A 19945-nucleotide genomic window follows, 5' to 3' on the forward strand; every position below is an offset into this window, starting at 1 on the left:
CCCGCATGTAGGGAAGCAGCCCGCTTATAAAGCTGAAGCCCCGCCCATTCGGCATGAACCATTATAAACAATAAATATCAGGTAAGTATGAACACAACAACCTCACACATAAAGAGAAGTATACAACATCATAAACATATAGATATGAACATATAATATGATCATAATGTGAACATACACACATATCAACCACCTTCCTCATGTTCATTTCAATAAAAGTCCCCCTTTTCCCCCAGACACATAAACACTGGTGCAGAAATCGGACAGGAGTTTATCTCCTCCCTCTTGCTGTAGTCTCGGCGGACTGGACCCGGAAGACGGACGCGGACAATCTACAGCACAAACAAAGACAGACTATACAAATATACAGACACGTCAATAAAGATGTTCTGTTTTAAACTTATCTGGTGTGTGTAGTGTGATTATTGGGGATGTGGATCAGCAGGGAGAAGTAATATGTGATAAAAACCTGTGTGTGTGTGTGTGTGTGTGTGTGTGTGTGTGTGTGAAATGGAGCTGTAGCGCAGACCCACGTGTGCAGTCTAGACAATGACTAAACTACTGCGTGTGTGGGGAGATGATGTGAAGTTAACTAGATGGGCGGAGTGTGAGTGCTGTCTTGTCTTCTGTCACACAAACTTCTATGGGAGGTCCAGATGACTTGTAATGAATAATGAAATAAGAAAAAGAGAATATAATATTATTGTGAATGAAGCAGCTTCACACAGATATAAACCAGTCAAGTTCATCTCACCAAATACTGTAATAAATAAAAGGGGTAGATCAGGGTGCCCAATACGTCCGGTCGATCTCAAAGGAAGTGCTGGTAGATCTCCATTAAAATAAAAATAGATGTTATGGATGATGTAGAGGGCAGCCAGTCTGAGATCTCGTCTTTTCTCTCACCATGCGTGTGCGATCAAACGCGCCAGCGCTAAAGGCTATCGAGCGAAATCACTGAGTTAACTTTCCGATTTATTCCTCCTGAAGAAAGGGTACAAAATGAGAGAGGTAGCGGGATCAAGCAAGAAACCGAAGACTCATCACTTCCATGCGGAATGGGAGGATGATTTTTTTCACGATGTCATATTCGAAGTGCGTTTGTCTGATCTGCCAAGCTACCATTGCTATTCCCAAAAAGGGGGATGTGGAGCGGCACTTTAGGACTGTTCATAAAAACTACGATTCTCACGACTGACTTCAAATGCTAAGGCGCCACCGAAGCGTCGTTCCGGGTGAGTCACTCCATCATTAAACACAAGAAGTCATCCCAAGACGGAGAGGTGATAAAAGAGGCATTCGTAGACGCAGCTGACTCGTTGTTTCGGGACTTTAAAAACAAAACCGAAGTATTATCTTCAATCAGAGCTCTCCAGCTATCAAGAAGTACAGTTCCACGGCGCTGTGAAGTCATGGCCGAGGATTTGACACAACAGCTTTGGAAGGACATCACAGACGGCGCGTGTTTCTCACTGCAATCGGACGAGTCTACGGACGGAAGTGATACAGCCCAGTTGTGCGTTTTTATTCGGATGTTGTTTACAGACAGGACTGCAGAAGAAGAGTTGTTAACGATGCTGCCCATGAAAGAAGACACGCGGGGAGAGGACATTTTTCAGTCTTGTAAAGACTTCATTGACGAAACCCAGCTCCCAGTGTGCAAACTGATATCAGCCACCACGGACGGTGCGCCCGCAATGGTTGAGCAGCGCAAATGGATTCATCGCCAAGTGCAGGGAAGACGATGCTTTCCCTGACTTCCTGAACTACCACTGCATAATACACCAACAAGCCTTATGCGCAAAAATGCTGAACATGAAAGAGATCGTGGATGTGGCAACATAGATCGCCTGTTCTATACGTGCTAGATCACTTCAAATACAGCTGTTCGTGCGCATCTGGAGAAGGCAGACTGCGACCACTCTGAGCTCCTGCTACACACTGACGTGAGATGGCTTAGTAGGGGTAAATTCCTGCAGAGATTTCGAGAGCTCTGTCCGGAGATAAGCGAGTTTCTTTTTGCTGTTAAACATGCAGAATGCACCCATCCAAGTTTGTCCAAAATATATCTGTGTTAAATATAGGTGTGCAACAATTATTGCCACCCTTATGAATTCATGTAAGAAAATGACATGTGAAGTGTATTCCCATTGATATTTTACATTTTTAGTACACCTGGGTGACTACGAACAGGAAATTGTTCAACGAAGATAAATATGAGGTAACACATAGGCCAAATTCAATAGTCATTCATAACAATTGGTAAGACCAAGCAACATAGCTGGGATGTGCGGCAAAAGGTTGTGGAGCTTCACAAAATGGGAAGTGTCTATAAGAAAATAGCACAAGCATTGAAAATGCCCATTTCCACCATCTGAGCAATAATTAATAAGTTCCAGTCAACTGGAAATGTTATGAATCAACCTGGAAGAGGACGTGCGTCTATATCGTCTCAACGCACTGTGAAGAGGACGGTTCGAGTGGACAAAAAATCTCCAAGGATCGCAGCTGGAGAGTTGCAGAAGTTAGTTGCGTCTTGGGGTCAGAAAGTCTCCAAAACTACAATCTGAAGTCTCCTACATCACCACAAGTTGTTTGGAAGGGTTTCAAGAAAAAAGCCTCTACTCTCATCAAAAAACAAACTCGAGTGTCTTCAGTTTGCCAGACACTACTGGAACTTCAAATGGGATCGGGTTCTATGGTCGGGTTTTTGGTAATAAACACCAGAGGTTCTTTTGGAGCACACAGAGAGGTAGACATGGAAAAGTACCTCATGCCCACGGTTAAATATGGTGGTGGCTCTTTTATGTTTTGGGGCTGTTTTTCTGTAAGAGAACCTGGACATTTAGTTAGGATACATGGCATCATGGACTCTATCAAATATCAATAAATATTGAATGAAAACCTGACTGCCCTGCCAGAAAGCTTCAAATGGGCCGTGTTTGGATCTTACAGCAAGACAATGATCCAAAACATACATAAAAAAAAAATAAAAAACCTATTGGGTGAACTGAAGAGGAGAGTCCACCAGCGTTTGAAGGATCTGGAGAGGTTCTATATGGAGGAACGGTCTCAGATCCCTTGCCATGTATTCTCCAACCTCATCAGGCGTTATAAGAGAAGACTCTTGTCTGTTATCTTGTCAAAGGAGGTAGCACAAAGTATCAACTTAAAGGGTGCCAATAATTGGTGCACACCTATATTTAACAAAGATATTTTTTATATAAACCTATGTTTTTCTGCAATTGGTTATCCATGATATCCAGAGAATTTTTGTGAATTTTTTGAATAAAATATAAAGGTTTTTCACAGCCTACTTTGCTCATATTTACCAAGGGTGCCAATATTAGTGGAGGGCACTGTATATCATGTTTTTAGTTGCAGTACCTTGTAGAGCCAGTAGGTTCACACAGCACAGACGAGCTCAGGTGTACAGATGCTAATCTATGAATGTTTTCATTTAAATGGCAGCAGTGATACAGTTTAAGACTTCCTGCTTCATTGTGTAGTCTTATCTGAAAACTGTACACAACTGCACATTATCTCACGTCAGTCATTTCAGATCTGATTTACATTAAAAAAATAACCATTCATATCTAGCAATGAATGTTGTGATTAATTGACGTTACTACACAAAGAGTTTATTTATTCTTATTTGTTCGTCAGCAGATATGTGATTTTAAATGATTTTAATGACTACACATTTTAAATGATTAGCAGTTAAGACATGAAACATTATTGTGGTTTGGTTTGTATTCTAGCTGAGCTGTGTGAGACACGAGGAAATGCGGTCATTCACATTCTCAGTAATGCCAAAATTAAAACAACCACACCTGCATGTTCTCACTCTAGTTTCTGTGGTAAACACTAACAGCACTCAGTGAGCTCAAGGTCCTGGTTCACTATGGTCATTAAAAATTCCTCCATTGGCCCTTATCTATCATGACACCCTAATAATCTCCATCTCTGAATTGGCTATATCACTCTCCTCTCCTCTCCACCAATGGATGGTGTGTAGTGGGTGTTCTGTTGCATCATACACACTGGTGGTGGTTGAGAAGGACCCCCCCCAGAAGCCCTGCCTCCCAGCTTCATTGGAGGTTCTGACATCATGTCCAGTGAACTTTTCTGATCTTTATGGAATGCATCAAACCCAAAACCTGAAGTAAATCTGACAGAATAGAAAAGTTTCTTGATTTAGGAAAGACCTCATTCTTTTAAAAGAGTTAGCTTGCTTACTCAATGAAACGAGATAAAAAGCTTTACAGAAAGGTCCACTGGATGTCTTGTTAAGATCAGTCATGAACCTGAGTGAAGTAGCAGAGGAACTGCACAAGTTCAGGAGTTGAATAAAGTTATGTTCTGCAAATTGTTGTTATAATTTCTGGGTTCACCTGAAAAGAGCACATCAACTTTGACCAGAACGGAAGTCTTTCTGTCTTTCTCTCTGTGTGTAAGAACACAGGAAGTGTAGTGTCTTTAACACAGACCACTGATCAGTCAGTCCTTCATCTGAGTGACAGGATGGAGCTCCGTCCACTCCGTGTGATGATCTGTGAGTAAATGTTTTCTTTGTGTCTTCATTAGAGTGAGTGGTGGCTTAAAACAATATGTTCAGATGAAGTCTAATGTCCTGTGTGATGAAGTTAATATGTGATTAGAACATTTTCGTAAGAGTCTCTGATATGATTGTTGGATCAGTGTACATCCATATCAGTTGTGTGAGTTAGTTCATTTGAGTTGAGCCCTTGTGAGAACTTTTTTTATTGTTTGGTTACTGAGGTTAAGGTAAGGGTTACATTTATATGTAGAATAGTGTTAGTTAGTTGCATTAATAATGATATCAGTGGGAGCGTACAGTACAGTCCCCTCTGAAACTACTGGAACGGCAAGACTTATTCATTTGTTTCTGCTGTACACCAAAGACATTTGGGTTTGTGATCAAAAGATGGATATGAGACAAGAGTTTAGGATTTCAGCTTTTATTTCCTAGTATCTACCAATTGGGTGGTCTGAAAGAAATGTGCTATGTTCTACGTCGTTTAACACGTCTACATATAAATACCAGGAAACAGAAGCTCAAACCACACGCACAATTTCCTCCAGCCCAGATCCGGCCCACACACTGCAAACCGACAAACACAATTTCCTCCAGCCCAGATCCGGCCCAGACACTGTAAAGTGAATTATATTGTTTTATTTGGCCCGGGTCTGCCCCAGACACTGTAAGACAGATCTGGCTGAGAGTCGGCTTGGTCCCCGGGCCAGATGTGGCCAGAAACTGCTAAATGTACTTAATTTTAGTAGGGAAACTCAAATTCAACCATTTAATAAGATTAAGGGCTTTTATTAAACATTAACAAATACACTACAATATGAACATTTATTAACAACACACTTTTAAAAACAACAAAATAACAAATACATATATTTACAGTATATTTAAAGGCAAAAACAAATTCTCTGTCTCACACACACACACACACACACAACCACACACACACACACACACACACACACACACACACACTACTACCAACTCACGCACACAAACATTCAACCACTTAAAAACATCAAGGACTTTTATAAACAATTAAAAATACAATATGAACAATATAAATTCATATCATATGAATATAATATGAATATTTATTAATAAATAACAAAATAAGTTAAACAAATATATTTACTTTTTGTAAAGAAAAGACATATAGAGAACATACAGTTGCGATCGGAAGTTTACATACCCCTTGCTGAATCTGCAAAATCTTAATACTTTTAACAAAATAAGATTGATCATAAAAATCCCATGTTGTTGTGTTGTGGATAAAAAATGTCATAAAATAAACATAAGGGAGACCTAGCATCCAGCAAAGGGGAGAGGAAGGACTGACGCCCTAGACACATAGAAGCGGGATTAGGCACACATTGACAAATTGGAATTACACTTTAAGAGCAGTAATAGTCAAAAAAGTCAAAAAGAGATATACGAGCTGAGCTGAGGAGTGCTACCACACGCACACACACACACACACACATACCCACACACTCTCGTACAGTCAAGGGCAGGCAAGTAGACATAACACACACACACACAATCTCTCTCACACACACATACTATTATAACTTTATAATAAAAAGAAATATTTACATATTATCAGGGTAATATCGTATAATAATAATAATAATTATATATATATATATATATATATATATATATATATATATATATATATATATATATATATATATATATATATATATATATATACTCTTTATAAAAAAACAGAATAATAGGATATGTGGGACAGTAGAAGGGTAATATAATGATATTAAGAAGTAGGAAGTACAGTAAACCGGTTTTTCAAGCAGTATATATAATTAGAGATATAGAGTAAATCTGAAAATAAAATATAAACTAGAAATACAGGAAAATGTAACTTACTCATGATTCAGATGGTGAAGATTCTCGTCTCGCAAGGAAGGCCTTAATTTTAAGAGAACCATGAAGAGAGCCAGTTATAAGGGTGGCTGGGTCAAACTGCCCCCCCTTGAGATAATAATAAGACCAAGGTCCCATTAGATTGTTTAGTCTCCTCCACTTTCTATTCTCTAGGTAAATCAAAACTGAAGTTTCTGATGCCCTGGGTAACTGAAAACTGATGTTTCTGATGCCCTAAGGTAACTGAAAACTCTGGTTTCTGATCCTCTGAGTAACTAAAAACTCTGGGTTTTTATTTTCTGGGTTATTAGAAATGCCTGGGTTCTGATTTTATGTGTAAATTAAAACCCCTGGTTTCGATTCTATGTGTAAGTGAAATAGCCCTTTTCTGGAACATAAGAGTAAGGTAAATGAGCTCTTTTTAACCCTATTGGTAGTGAGATCATAGTCTTCTTGAAACATATGGGTTATTTAGTGTGTAAATACAGTATAAATACTGGAGCTTAAGCTCAGGGGATTGGGATCACCTATGAGAATTCTCATCGGTGTGGATCTCGTGTGGTGGAACGGAACAATAAAGCTGGACCCTTGCTTCTTCTCACTCACGGCTGGTGTATTTTTTCTATCTCCAACTGGGCTCAGAGGTAGATGTGAGTATTGGCTTCTAAGTTGAATTTTAAATGTTTTTGGGTAATAGGCTAAATTTGAGCCAACAGTTGTTTATTTAGTCTTGTCCTGAATAAGCTATTTCACAGAACAGATGTTTACATATAGTCCACAACACAATGGCTGAGTTTATGAAAATTACCCCGTTCAAAAGTTTACACACCCTTGATTCTTAATACTGTGTCGTTACCTGGATGATCCACGAGTGTGTTTATGTTTTGTGAGAGTTGTTCACGAGTCCCTTGTTTCTCCTGAGCAGTTAAACTGCCCCCTGTTCTTCAGAAAAATCCTCCAGGTCCTGCACATTCTTTGCTTTTCCAGCATCTTCTGTATATTTTAGCCCTTTCCAACACAGGCTATATGATGTTCAGATCTGTCTTTTCACACTGAGGACGACTGAGGGACTCGTACACAACTATTACATAAGGTGCAAAACATTCACTGATGCTCGAGAAGGTGACACGATACATTAAGATTTAGGGGGGTGTAAACTTTTGAACAGGGTGATCAGTTTAAATTGTTTATTTATTTAAAGATCTTATTTTTTCCATTTAGTACTGCCCTTCAGACGCTAAATAAGATACTTGCATGTTTCCCAGAAGACAAAATAACAATTTACACTAATCATCCTAAACTGTGTGTGTTCATTAGCCTGTGTGTGTTCATTAACCTGTGTGTGTTCATTATCCTGTGTGTGTTCATTAACCTGTGTGTGTTCATTATCCTGTGTGTGTTCATTATCCTGTGTGTGTTCATTAAACTGTGTGTGTTCATTATCCTGTGTGTGTTCATTATCCTGTGTGTGTTCATTATCCTGTGTGTGTTCATTATCCTGTGTGTGTTCATTAAACTGTGTGTGTTCATTAGCCTGTGTGTGTTCATTATCCTGTGTGTGTTCATTAACCAGTGTGTGTTCATTAACCTGTGTGTGTTCATTATCCTGTATGTGCTACTGAGCTCAGGTTTTTCCTCATATATGACATCATCCTGCAAGCTGTATGTATTACACCACAGCTCTAGTGCACAGGAGCGCCTTTCTCATGTGATACACAGAGAAGGAAGTGTGTAATCCAGCTTCAGATTAGCAGATGTGGATCAGATTAAACATGAGACAGTAATGAGCAGCATAGTGACCTGAGTGAAAATAGCTTTTTCTAAACTCCATTCATTACTGAAACAGGTCGATATACTGCATTTCTTACAGCTGAAGTGAAACTAAATACAGATTTTGTTGCAGTATATGACATTGTTCTCATTTGTCTTCTTAAAGAAAAGAAACAAGTCAGCGTTACATCATATTCTCTGTTCCTCTTCCCTTTTTAGTGCTTATTTCACTTATCCGAGTCGGACAAGCTCAAGGTGATTTATACATATTTTATTGCCTATGTTGTGTACATGTTGGATTTGTATTAAGGTGGAGAAGATTGTTTGTACATTGTCATGCAGAATGTAAGTTGTTTACATTGACAGTGTGTGTTTGCTTTTTGACTTTTCCAGCAGTGATTAAACCAGTTCTGTCTGTGGAGCCGAATTCACCTCAAATATTCAGAGGAGAGACGGTTACACTCACATGTAGGATTTCAGGATGGAGTGGACCGTACTACTGGAACAAAGATCGTGTTTATAGTCACAGATCTGCTGAAAATTACTACACTATAAAAGTAGATCAGAGTCACAGATACAGATGTTACGGGTCTATTAATGGATGGTTCACGACAGGGAGTAATGAAGTGACTCTCTCAGTGATAGGTACATGTCTGATCTTACACTCCTGTAACATGCACTGATACACATAATCATTACAAAACACACTGATTAAATATCAGATGGTCAGAGAAGGGTGTGTTTGACTGATTTGATGTATTTGTTGTAACTGTACAGAGAGACCAAAAGCCGTTCTGACTCTGCAGCCTGATGGACAGATATTCAGTGGACAGGAAGTCACTTTCACATGTGAAATACGAGGACATGCAGACACTGAGTGGATGTACAACTGGAATAAAGATGGTGTCCAAATATCCTCCTACACTGAGAGCAGGAAATATTCATTCACTGCTGTAGAGTCTCTCAGCGCTAAATACACCTGCAGCGGACGGAGAAGAAGCGACTCTCAGACCTCAGAGACCAGCAACACTGCTACACTCACTGTGTCAGGTGTGTGTGTGTGTGTGTGTGTGTGTGTGTGTGTGTGTGTGTGTGTGTGTGTGTGTGTGTGTGTTAATCTCTTTCTCACACCAATATTTATTAATTTCAGCATCACATCACTACATGCAGTGTGGATTAAAGTCACAAGATTTATTTAAAATGTCACAGATCCGGAAAAAAACGACGTTTAGTTACTTATCCTGTGTCTAGTAATGATGAATGGTGTAGTTGTACATTCACTGTGTTCAACATTCATAATAGTGAACACACTGATGAAGATGTTCTCTTCATCATAATGATGTTCTCATTAATAGTGTGTATTTATGCACCACTCATAAAGTGCATTTTGAGACAAAAATGAAAAACCTTTTAATCTCCAGTGTGTTTGTTCAGTTATGAAAAAATGTATTCAATTAATTCCATGTACAGTATATATACAGTATAATGATATTGTCACAGCTCAGTCAGATCAGAACTTAATTTCCCAAGATGCAACACTCACTTCTCATGCACGCATGCGCTCACCATCCCCGGAGTTCTGATCAGACACACCTGGCACCAATCACACACACACACACACACACACACACACACACCGCTAGTACTTAGGGATGTCATTCACCTAGAGTCAATGTGAAGTCTACGTTCAGTCAACTCGTTTCTCTGCGTTACCAAGCCGATCTAGTTAGTTAGTCTTCTCGTGATCCTCGACCCCTGTTTCCGGTTTCGACTACGCTCTCTGCCTGACCCCGTTTGTGTTGTTCGTCCGATCGCTTGACCTTTGCCTGTCTTACGACTATGTTTCTTGAACTCCCCGATCCCACGCTCTACACCTGCCCCCGCTCCTGCTTCCGTGCCGACTCGAGGTTCCTGACAGATATTATAAGACCATGTTGTCCATGTGATAAAGTCACACAACTGTAACTGTTTAACAAATGCTGAATATAAATGCATTATTAGACACAAATCATCTGATTAAGATGATAAAACTCTTGTTGATGTTGTAAAGAGGAAAACTTTAATATCATCATCATTTCATATCAACAGAAAAACCCAAACCGACTGTGAGAGTGAATCCTCAGAGCTCCGTCTACACTGGAGACAGAGTTACTCTGAACTGTAATCTGCTGTCTAATGGATGGACTTTTCTCTGGTACAAAGATCGAGTCCAAGTAGCTGAAGACACCAACACACTCCATGATACAGTCTCTAATGCAGGAGGAACAGTGTATCAGTGTAAAGCACGCAGAGGAAACTACGACTCAGAGCTCAGTGATACAGTTACAGTTACAGTTAGAGGTACGTCATGCTTTCTACTCTCTCACTGCATGTTTTAAGCTATTTCTTATTATATTTTAGATATTTATAAAGCCTGTCATTCATGAACAGTAGAGCAAAAGTTAAAGTACCGCTGAGTGTGTGTTCATCAGGAAGAGAATCTCTGTTATAAGAGATACAGACTATCAGATATCAGTGTTATGTAGGGATAATAAATCTCATGGTAGTAGAAAGATGGAAATTATAATTACACAGCACTCATGTTAATCAGACTCATAATGGTGTTTATAACTGTAACTGAAACACAGACATTAGTGCTGAAACACTCACTACAGAATATTAAATTATGATCAATATAGAAAGAATGTACAGTGTGTGTCTGATACCAGAGGCCTTAAAGCTACACTGTAAATAAATCACCTGCTCCGTCTCTATAAGTGCTGACTAATCACTTTGGAAATCATACATAAGAGACCTGGAGCCAGATCACATCAGGATCTCGAGTAATTGTAGGATTTTTTTTCTTTTGCTCCACTCTGCTTCCTTACCAATGACCAAAACATGGAATTATACAGAATAAAATGTGATGTCATGAGTCACCTTTCATTTTATTAAACAGATCTGAATAATACTTTACTATAAATACATCTAACACAATACCAAATGATTAGAATCAGGATCTGTTGAAGACGCTGGACTTTTTGGTGCAAGTGGTTATAACTTGTCCAAACATTTACATGTGTAATGTTACATTCTTCTCCAAAATCTTCTAGACTTTCTACACTCATGAAAACCAATCAATCAAAAGTATACTAATTATTTCAGGAAATATTTTACTATCTTTGTACAGCGCTCCCAAAACCTGTGGTGTCCATAAATCCTGATGAACAGGTGTACAGAGGAGAGACTGTCACTCTCAGATGTGACATACAGGATGAAGAGGACTCTGACTGGATCTACAGCTGGAATAAAGATGGTTCTGGTGTCAGTAGTGAACAGGAGTACAGAATCAGTAGTGCTGAAACATCTCATGCAGGTAAATACACCTGTAGAGGAAGAGAGAGAGGAGGCTCACACTCCTCACACACCAGTGATGCTGTTACACTGACTGTATCAGGTGAGTGTGATCATCTCCTCAGTACTCATTAACCTCAGGTTCACCTCAGCACTCAGTACTGGTGTAGATTAGAGCTGCACAGGTTTATCTAATAATAAATAATGCTAATGGAAAAATACAGTATCTTACAAAAGTGAGTACACCCCTCACATTTTTGTAAATATTTGATTATATCTTTTCATGTGCCAACACTGAAGAAATGACACTGTGCTACAATGTAAAGTAGTGAGTGTACAGCTTGTGTAACAGTGTAAATTTGCTGTCCCCTCAAAATAACTCAACACACAACCATTAATGTCTAAACCGCTGGCAACAAAAGTGACTACACCCCTAAGTGAAAATGTCCAAATTGGGCCCAATTAGCCATTTTCCTTCCCCAGTGTCATGTAACTTGTTAGTGTTACAAGGTCTCAGGTGTGACTGGGGAGCAGGTGTGTCAAATTTGGTGTCATCGCTCTCACACTCCCTCAAACTGGTCACTGGAAGTTCAACATGGCACCTCATGGAAAAGAACTCTCTGAGGATCTGAAAAAAAGAATTGTTGCGGTACATAAAGATGGCCTAGGCTATAAGAAGATTGCCAAGACCCTGACACTGAGCTGCAGCACGGTGGCCAAGACAATACAGCGGTTTAACAGGACAGGTTCCACTCAGAACAGGCCTCGCCATGGTCGACCAAAGAAGTTGAGTGCACGTGCTCAGCGTCATATCCAGAGGTTGTTTTTGGGAAATAGACGTATGAGTGCTGCCGGCATTGCTGCAGAGGTTGAAGGGGTGGGAGGTCAGCCTGTCAGTGCTCAGACCATACGCCGCACACTGCATCAAATTGGTCTGCATGGCTGTCGTCCCAGAAGGAAGCCTCTTCTAAAGATGATGCACAAGAAAGCCCACAAACAGTTTGCTGAAGACAAGCAGACTAAGCACATGGATTACTGGAACCATGTCCTGTGGTCTGATGAGACCAAGATAAACTTATTTGGTTCAGATGGTGTCAATCGTGTGTGGCAGCAACCAGGTGAGGAGTACAAAGACAAGTGTGTCTTGCCTACAGTCAAGCATGGTGGTGTGAGTGTCATGGTCTGGGGCTGCGTGAGTGCTGCCGGCACTGGGGAGCTACAGTTCACTGAGGGAACCATGAATGCCAACATGTACTGTGACATACTGAAGCAGAGCATGATCCCCTCCCTTCGGGGACTGGGCCGCAGGGCAGTATTCCAGCATGATAACAACCCCAAACACACCTTCAAGACCACCACTGCCTTGCTAAACAAGTTGAGGGTGAAGGTGATGGACTGGCCAAGCATGTCTCCAGACCTAAACCCTTTTGAGCATCTGTGGGGCATCCTCAAATGGAAGGTGGAGGAGCACAAGGTCTCTAACATCCACCAGCTCCGTGATGTCATCATGGAGGAGTGGAGGAGGATTCCAGTGGCAACCTGTGAAGCTCTGGTGAACTCCATGCCCAAGAGGGTTAAGACTGTGCTGGACAACACAAAATATTGACACTTTTGGCCCAATTTGTATCCAATACACGTATATAATATGTATAAACTGCATCATCACTAATCACTTGGGTATATAGCAGTTAATAGAAGTAGAACTGTATATTATTGAAGTGTGTTTGTATCTGGGATGTTAAAATTGTTTCTGTAGAGATTCCTATATCTGTGGTGACCATAAAGCCTGATAAACATGTGTTCAAAGGAGAGACTGTGACTCCTATTACTAATAATAATAAGAGGAAGAAGGAGTACACAAATACATTAAATTTCTGTAGCACGTAGCACCTAACACTCAAACTGACTGTTAAAAAAAAAAAAAAAAAAAAAAAAAAAAAACAGTAGTAAAATGACTAGCAGGAAGAAAAAAAAAATGGAAAACTGTTGGTACAAAGCATGTGTTTTGAGTTCATGGACGTGCAGTTAAAGGCCTGGTGGTGGATTATGGCATTGAATATACTGCCCATTCTTGTCAGTCTGCTCGTTAGGAGCCGCTAGTAGATCAGTACTGGTGGATCTAAGACTCCAGGGTGTAGAGTGCTACAGCGAGGCCATGTACTGTGTGAGAATTAAGAGTGTGTTTGATTCTCTGTGAGATGGGTAACCAGTGTTCATGATAGAGTACACATTTAATGTGTGTTTGGTATGAGTAAAGACTATAGCAAACATATTTTCAAACATGTTGAAGTTGATTAGGAGTTATACCAGAAATGAGAATGAAGAGATCTTCAAAAATCTAACTGTGAAACTCATGCAGCAAAAATTCCACATCTTTCAAACTAAGTAAGGGTCATGCAGAGCTGATAAAGAGATTGTTGTGAGTGACTTAATGCAGAGTTCAAATGAAACTGTGTTTTCAAAAATGATAAATATTTTTTTACATTTGTAGAAGGTTTAACGTTAATGCCATCAATATCTACTGAATATCTGGAATTTTAAAACAAAGGAGTTTTGGGTGCAAATAAAATGTCTGTTTTATCAGAGTTCAATTTAAGAACGTTGGAGTCCATCCATTATTCTAGATCATGAATGTATACAGTTAATGATGTGGAAGACATAGCTCATGATCAGATAAATCAGTGTTATCTGCTTAACAGTGGAAACTCAGATGTTTTTGAATGATCTGAGCAAGTGGCTGCATATACTGTACCTGTAGTTAAAAGGAGGGGGCCAAGGATTGATCATTGAGGGATACCTTGTGTGTCAGGGACAGGACAAAAAAAGGAAACATGATCCAAGCTAGAAATACTGATGGAGGAAAGGCACCAGCATCAGCAGAAAGGAGTAGATTATGAGTGACTCCTTGAAGAGCAGTCTCAGTAGGGAATGTGGATCTGATTAGAAAGGCTCAGAGAGATTGCTGGTAAACACTCTTTAAAACAGTTTGGACAGAAATGGAGAATTAGAAATTGGGCTATTATTAGTGACCGCAGGTTTTTTATCATTTGTGTCTTTTTCTTTCCTCCGTCTCAGGTTCAACATACAATACTGTTATAGTATTTGTGTCTGTGGGACTGAGTTTGGCCTTTCTGTTCATCATCCTTTCACTGATCCTGCTTTGGTGGCACAAATCCAACAAAGGTCTGATAACTAGTTTTCACTAAATTGCTTATAATATAATCAGTACTTCTACAAAGCATGGTGTACAAAACATGAAATAGTATAAGCTACACGAACATGGAAATAACAAACATGTTAACAAAATGGTATATGACTGGTATTTATATATTTGTATATGACTTCTCCACTAAGTATTAAATACATTTCAGTTAGCGTGTTCAATACTATTTTCCTGTGTTATTCCACTTTATTACACATAACTTCATTTATGACCTTTAATGTTGTGAATTCTTTATATTTCTGGATTTCTTGAGTTAATACTGATGTCTGTTGAAAATTTAATGTGAATAGCCTCATTGGAAATATATTTACTGAACAAAAATGTTGACACGTTCAATACTTATTTCCCCCACTGTATCTAATACTTTTTTAATAATTACTCATTACACATGATTTAACACACAACTACTGTACATAGCTTCTATTAAATAAGAAATAGTTACAAGGTAATAAAAAATATGAATAGAATACTAATTATTACACATTGTACTTGCAATTACATAATTTGGTCCTCGTTTATTAATCATTATCAACTTGTGTCTAAATGTTTTCAAAGGCCAAACTAAAAAAAAAATACTTCTCACTAGATTTACACAAGTTTTAGTATCACTAATTTTCTTCATACTCGTGTATGTTGATAAATTCCAATCAGCTGTAAATTGCATCAAGTGCATTTATGACACAGCAGATTTACATTTAGTGACCACCACAATGTGTTGCAATATGGGGCACCATTATTCTTCTCCTAATTGGTTCACATTAGTGATTCTCCTTAGAAGTGAATTAGCCCACACTCAAGAGCTCTTATACGATACACTATTGTTTTCCAACCTCACTGGATATTCATGAATAACACATTATGTATGTAAATGCGCCTGTGAATGATTTACAAATAAATGTGTTCATATCCAGCTTGATAAATGAGACTAATTTTTGCTTACACATTTAGTAGCTTGTAATTGCTCTTTATTTACTGGTACATTTTTGCCATACACTAACGTATAAGCGTTCTCTAAAATAAAGTTTGTATGATTTATAAATTGAACAAATGAAGAATTTCTGTCTTCTCATACAGGAAAGGACAGAGACATACAGCAGAACAGCAATCAGACACCAGGCCAGAACCCGAGTCAGTCAGGAGCTGAGGATTCTCAGTCAGGACACACTCCACTTCAGACCGGTCAGACAACGTGTCACATAATGAATACTTTCCTTATGTATACAGTAATTCAATATAAGATTGTGTTCTTACTAACAAGCTAATTTAACAATGTTCATTTCAGTGGAATTGTTTTCTAAATTGTCTGAAAATTTCTCGTTTGTTCTTTATTTGCACTCTTTTCTGTAGATGTGCACATTTATGCCACTGTGGAGAACGCAAGTAAAAGTGAGAGATTTCTTTATTTCATGTCAGATATTTCCACTTACACTAGAAGGAATAAATCTCAGATAAACACCATACAGTAAATACATCTCCTGTAGTGACGATCACATTGCACTGTGATTAGGTGACTCTGCAGCTGAACTCAGTGGGGCCGTTTATGCACAGGTCATGAAGAAAAAGGAGTCATACAAGAATAAAGGTGGAGTATTTTTATACTGCTACTACTTTTATACTGCTACTGGTTTCACAGCAGAACATTGGCCAACACATCACACTACCTTTGCTGGTTTGCCTTCATTCCATAGTGCATCCTGGTGCCATCTTTTCCCCAAGTAAACAACGTACACGCACCCGGCCGTCCACATGATCTAAAAGAAAAAGTAATTTATCCCACCTTCTTCCATGGCACTGTGATTGGTCTGTGAGTATGCAGCCCCATACGCAGCAAGCTGTGATACACTGTGTGTTCTGACACCTTTCTATCACTGCCAGCATTAGTTTTTCACTACAGTAGTTCTTCTGTGGGATCAGATCAGACGAGCTAGCCTTCCCTTCCCACATGCATCAAAAAATTATCGTTTAAACCGATTATCGGTCAATCTCTACTCCTTACCACCGCATTCCGGGAACACACCACAAGACCTTACATTTGCCCATTTTTCCTGCTTTAAACACATCGACTTCAAGAACTAATTGTTCACTTGCTGCCATATATTTCCCACCCCTTGATGTCATTGTGGTGAAATAATCAATGCTCCCTTCACCTGTCAGTGGTTTTAATGCTATACATATCAAGCTTCAGTTAATGTGCATATAAAGTTAGCATTTTTCAACAAAAAGAGAACACATGTATTTCAAAACCATAACATGTAAAAGGTGATGGTTTGGCATCCTGTCCAGGGTGTACCCGGCCTGGTGCCCGATGCTCCCTGGGATAGGCTCCAGGTTCCCCCTTGACCCTGAAGAGGATAAGCAGTATAGAAGATGGACGGAACATGTAGAAGTGACTATAAGCTCCACATTTGTGTTCAGCTACATCCCATCATATACCTGTAATTCCCCACACTGATTTTTTTTTACACAGGTTGATTCAGGTTAAAGCTGTATCTGTGTTTGTTTTGCTCTGTTCAGATGATGATGCTGGACCCAGTGATGTGGGTGTCCTATAGTGTCAGTGCAGTTAAGAGAATTCTACTATAAGAAGTGCAAATATTGCAGTGTAATAACATACATGACAGTTTCTCCTTAAATAAGCCATCACTATTTACTGCTTTATATTTAATAATTACTGTATATACTGAAATATAAATTTGCATTGCCTTTTAAATGTTCCTTAATGATTTGCTGTTGGCTTAAAACACCAAAGTTTAATCATTTCAGGAACTAAAATCTAAAACAGCTGTAAATGTTCATTTACAGGTGCTGGAGGAGTGAATACACAACTGAACAGATGAGAGAGAAGAGAGAGAGAAGTTCATCATGTGTGCAGTGACAGTAAAATCAGAGTGAGATTGTTTTGTACAGGTTCTTTGCACTTATTTGGTTTAAAATGTGTGTGGGGGGGATTAAGAACGTGTGTATGGACAGCATTAAGAAGTATTTACAGGGTGTATTTTATTGATTACTTGTGCCACTATTAGGACTGGTTGTAAAGCAAAAGGATTTAGTAGTAATAGTAAGAGTAATAAGTCAATGTGACTGAACTTTTATTCTTGAAAATGTTTTTTCACTCATGTGAGGGGCTTCATCATGTCATCTGTGTGCAGTTCACACCTACAGAACTGAAAGTCGTTATGATCACATACAGAGATACACTGATGTATTTTCCACCACACGGTACAACCACAATCTGCAGCCTACAGTTAAAAAGATCATGTATCATTTCATCATAACAAATATCACTTCATGGTTTCATTGTATTAAGCATGTATTGTATTCTTTGGTTTAAATTTGTAAGCATTTCAGCAATTACAGTTGTACTTTTAGTTCACACAAATGATATCCTGCATTAAAATATACATGTATACAAAGCAGCTGTATTTTATTAAGAGGCGTTATTCACTGATTAACCTCCAGTTGCTTTACAAGTGATGACGTCCTATGAAACAATGCATATATTCATTCTCATGCATCATTATTGTTGTACTCTACAAGAAAAATACCTGCATTGCAGTAGAAATCATCAGCTCTGTTTCTCATTAATATTATGTTTAAAAAGTGGCTAAAGCTAAACAGAGAGCATGAAAAATTTCAGATGAGGAAATATTTTAAAGTGGTCATTTTATCACCTTTACACACTTGTCAAAAGATTACAGCAGTGCCATCTTCTGGGTATAATTCATTTTAGAAAAGTCTATGCATTATTAAATTCTATGTCTTTGAAAATGTACATTTTACATTTGTTTTTAATTTGTGTTTTTTTTTTTTTTTTTTTTTTTTTTTTTTTTATAGAAATACTAATGGTTAATGACCACAAACACCATTAACTTAAGTGAATAAAAGGCAGTAATCAGCAATATGCGTTCACACACACGACTTTATCTGAAGGTTTCATTGATGCAACATGACACTGAGTTGTTAGAAAAGATATATGTAGTGACGCCATTGTCTGATGACGTAAAAGAACCGATGAACCGGTTCATTGTAACAAACCGTCCGAAAGAACCGGTTCGTGGAAATGAATCGGACTTTCCATCAGCCCCCGCATGTAGGGAAGCAGCCCGCTTATAAAGCTGAAGCCCCGCCCATTCGGCATGAACCATTATAAACAATAAATATCAGGTAAGTATGAACACAACAACCTCACACATAAAGATAAGTATACATCATCATAAACATATAGATATGAACATATAATATGATCATAATGTGAACATACACACATATCAACCACCTTCCTCATGTTCATTTCAATAAAAGTCCCCCTTTTCCCCCAGACACATAAACACTGGTGCAGAAATAGGACAGGAGTTTATCTCCTCCCTCTTGCTGTAGTCTCGGCGGACTGGACCCGGAAGACGGACGCGGACAATCTACAGCACAAACAAAGACAGACTATACAAATATACAGACACGTCAATAAAGATGTTCTGTTTTAAACTTATCTGGTGTGTGTAGTGTGATTATTGGGGATGTGGATCAGCAGGGAGAAGTAATGTGTGATAAAAACCTGTGTGTGTGTGTGTGTGTGTGTGTGAAATGGAGCTGTAGCGCAGACCCACGTGTGCAGTCTAGACAATGACTAAACTACTGCGTGTGTGGGGAGATGATGTGAAGTTAACTAGATGGGCGGAGTGTGAGTGCTGTCTTGTCTTCTGTCACACAAACTTCTATGGGAGGTCCAGATGACTTGTAATGAATAATGAAATAAGAAAAAGAGAATATAATATTATTGTGAATGAAGCAGCTTCACACAGATATAAACCAGTCAAGTTCATCTCACCAAATACTGTAATAAATAAAAGGGGTAGATCAGGGGTGCCCAATACGTCCGGTCGATCTCAAAGGAAGTGCTGGTAGATCTCCATTAAAATAAAAATAGATGTTATGGATGATGTAGAGGGCAGCCAGTCTGAGATCTCGTCTTTTCTCTCACCATGCGTGTGCGATCAAACGCGCCAGCGCTAAAGACTATCGAGCGAAATCACTGAGTTAACTTTCCGATTTATTCCTCCTGAAGAAAGGGTACAAAATGAGAGAGGTAGCGGGATCAAGCAAGAAACCGAAGACTCATCACTTCCATGCGGAATGGGAGGATGATTTTTTTCACGATGTCATATTCGAAGTGCGTTTGT

General features: G+C 38.9%; 1 protein-coding gene across 1 annotated transcript; it reads left to right on the plus strand.

Moving 5' to 3' along the window:
* The first annotated feature begins 1412 nt into the window (after positions 1-1412).
* LOC100304985 (carcinoembryonic antigen-related cell adhesion molecule 5) lies at positions 1413-14626 on the plus strand. The gene is made up of 4 exons (XM_053681435.1): positions 1413-1686; positions 8990-9262; positions 10274-10552; positions 11382-14626. Exons 1-4 carry the CDS (start codon positions 1413-1415, stop codon positions 11678-11680), a joined length of 1125 nt encoding a protein of 374 aa, XP_053537410.1. The 3' UTR covers positions 11681-14626.
* Positions 14627-19945: the final 5319 nt, after the last annotated feature.

Source organism: Ictalurus punctatus, chromosome 7, assembly GCF_001660625.3.
Source record: "Ictalurus punctatus breed USDA103 chromosome 7, Coco_2.0, whole genome shotgun sequence".
NCBI classification, from domain to species: domain Eukaryota; kingdom Metazoa; phylum Chordata; class Actinopteri; order Siluriformes; family Ictaluridae; genus Ictalurus; species Ictalurus punctatus.

Excerpts from the sequence above, each read along its gene's own strand:
- LOC100304985 (XM_053681435.1), top strand. The coding sequence starts at position 1,413 with ATGGCCGAGGATTTGACACAACAGCTTTGGAAGGACATCACAGACGGC. Across the intron at positions 9,263-10,273 it reads TGCTACACTCACTGTGTCAG|AATATCATCATCATTTCATA; the intron begins GTGTGTGTGTGT and ends GAGGAAAACTTT. Across the intron at positions 10,553-11,381 it reads AGTTACAGTTACAGTTAGAG|CGCTCCCAAAACCTGTGGTG; the intron begins GTACGTCATGCT and ends ATCTTTGTACAG.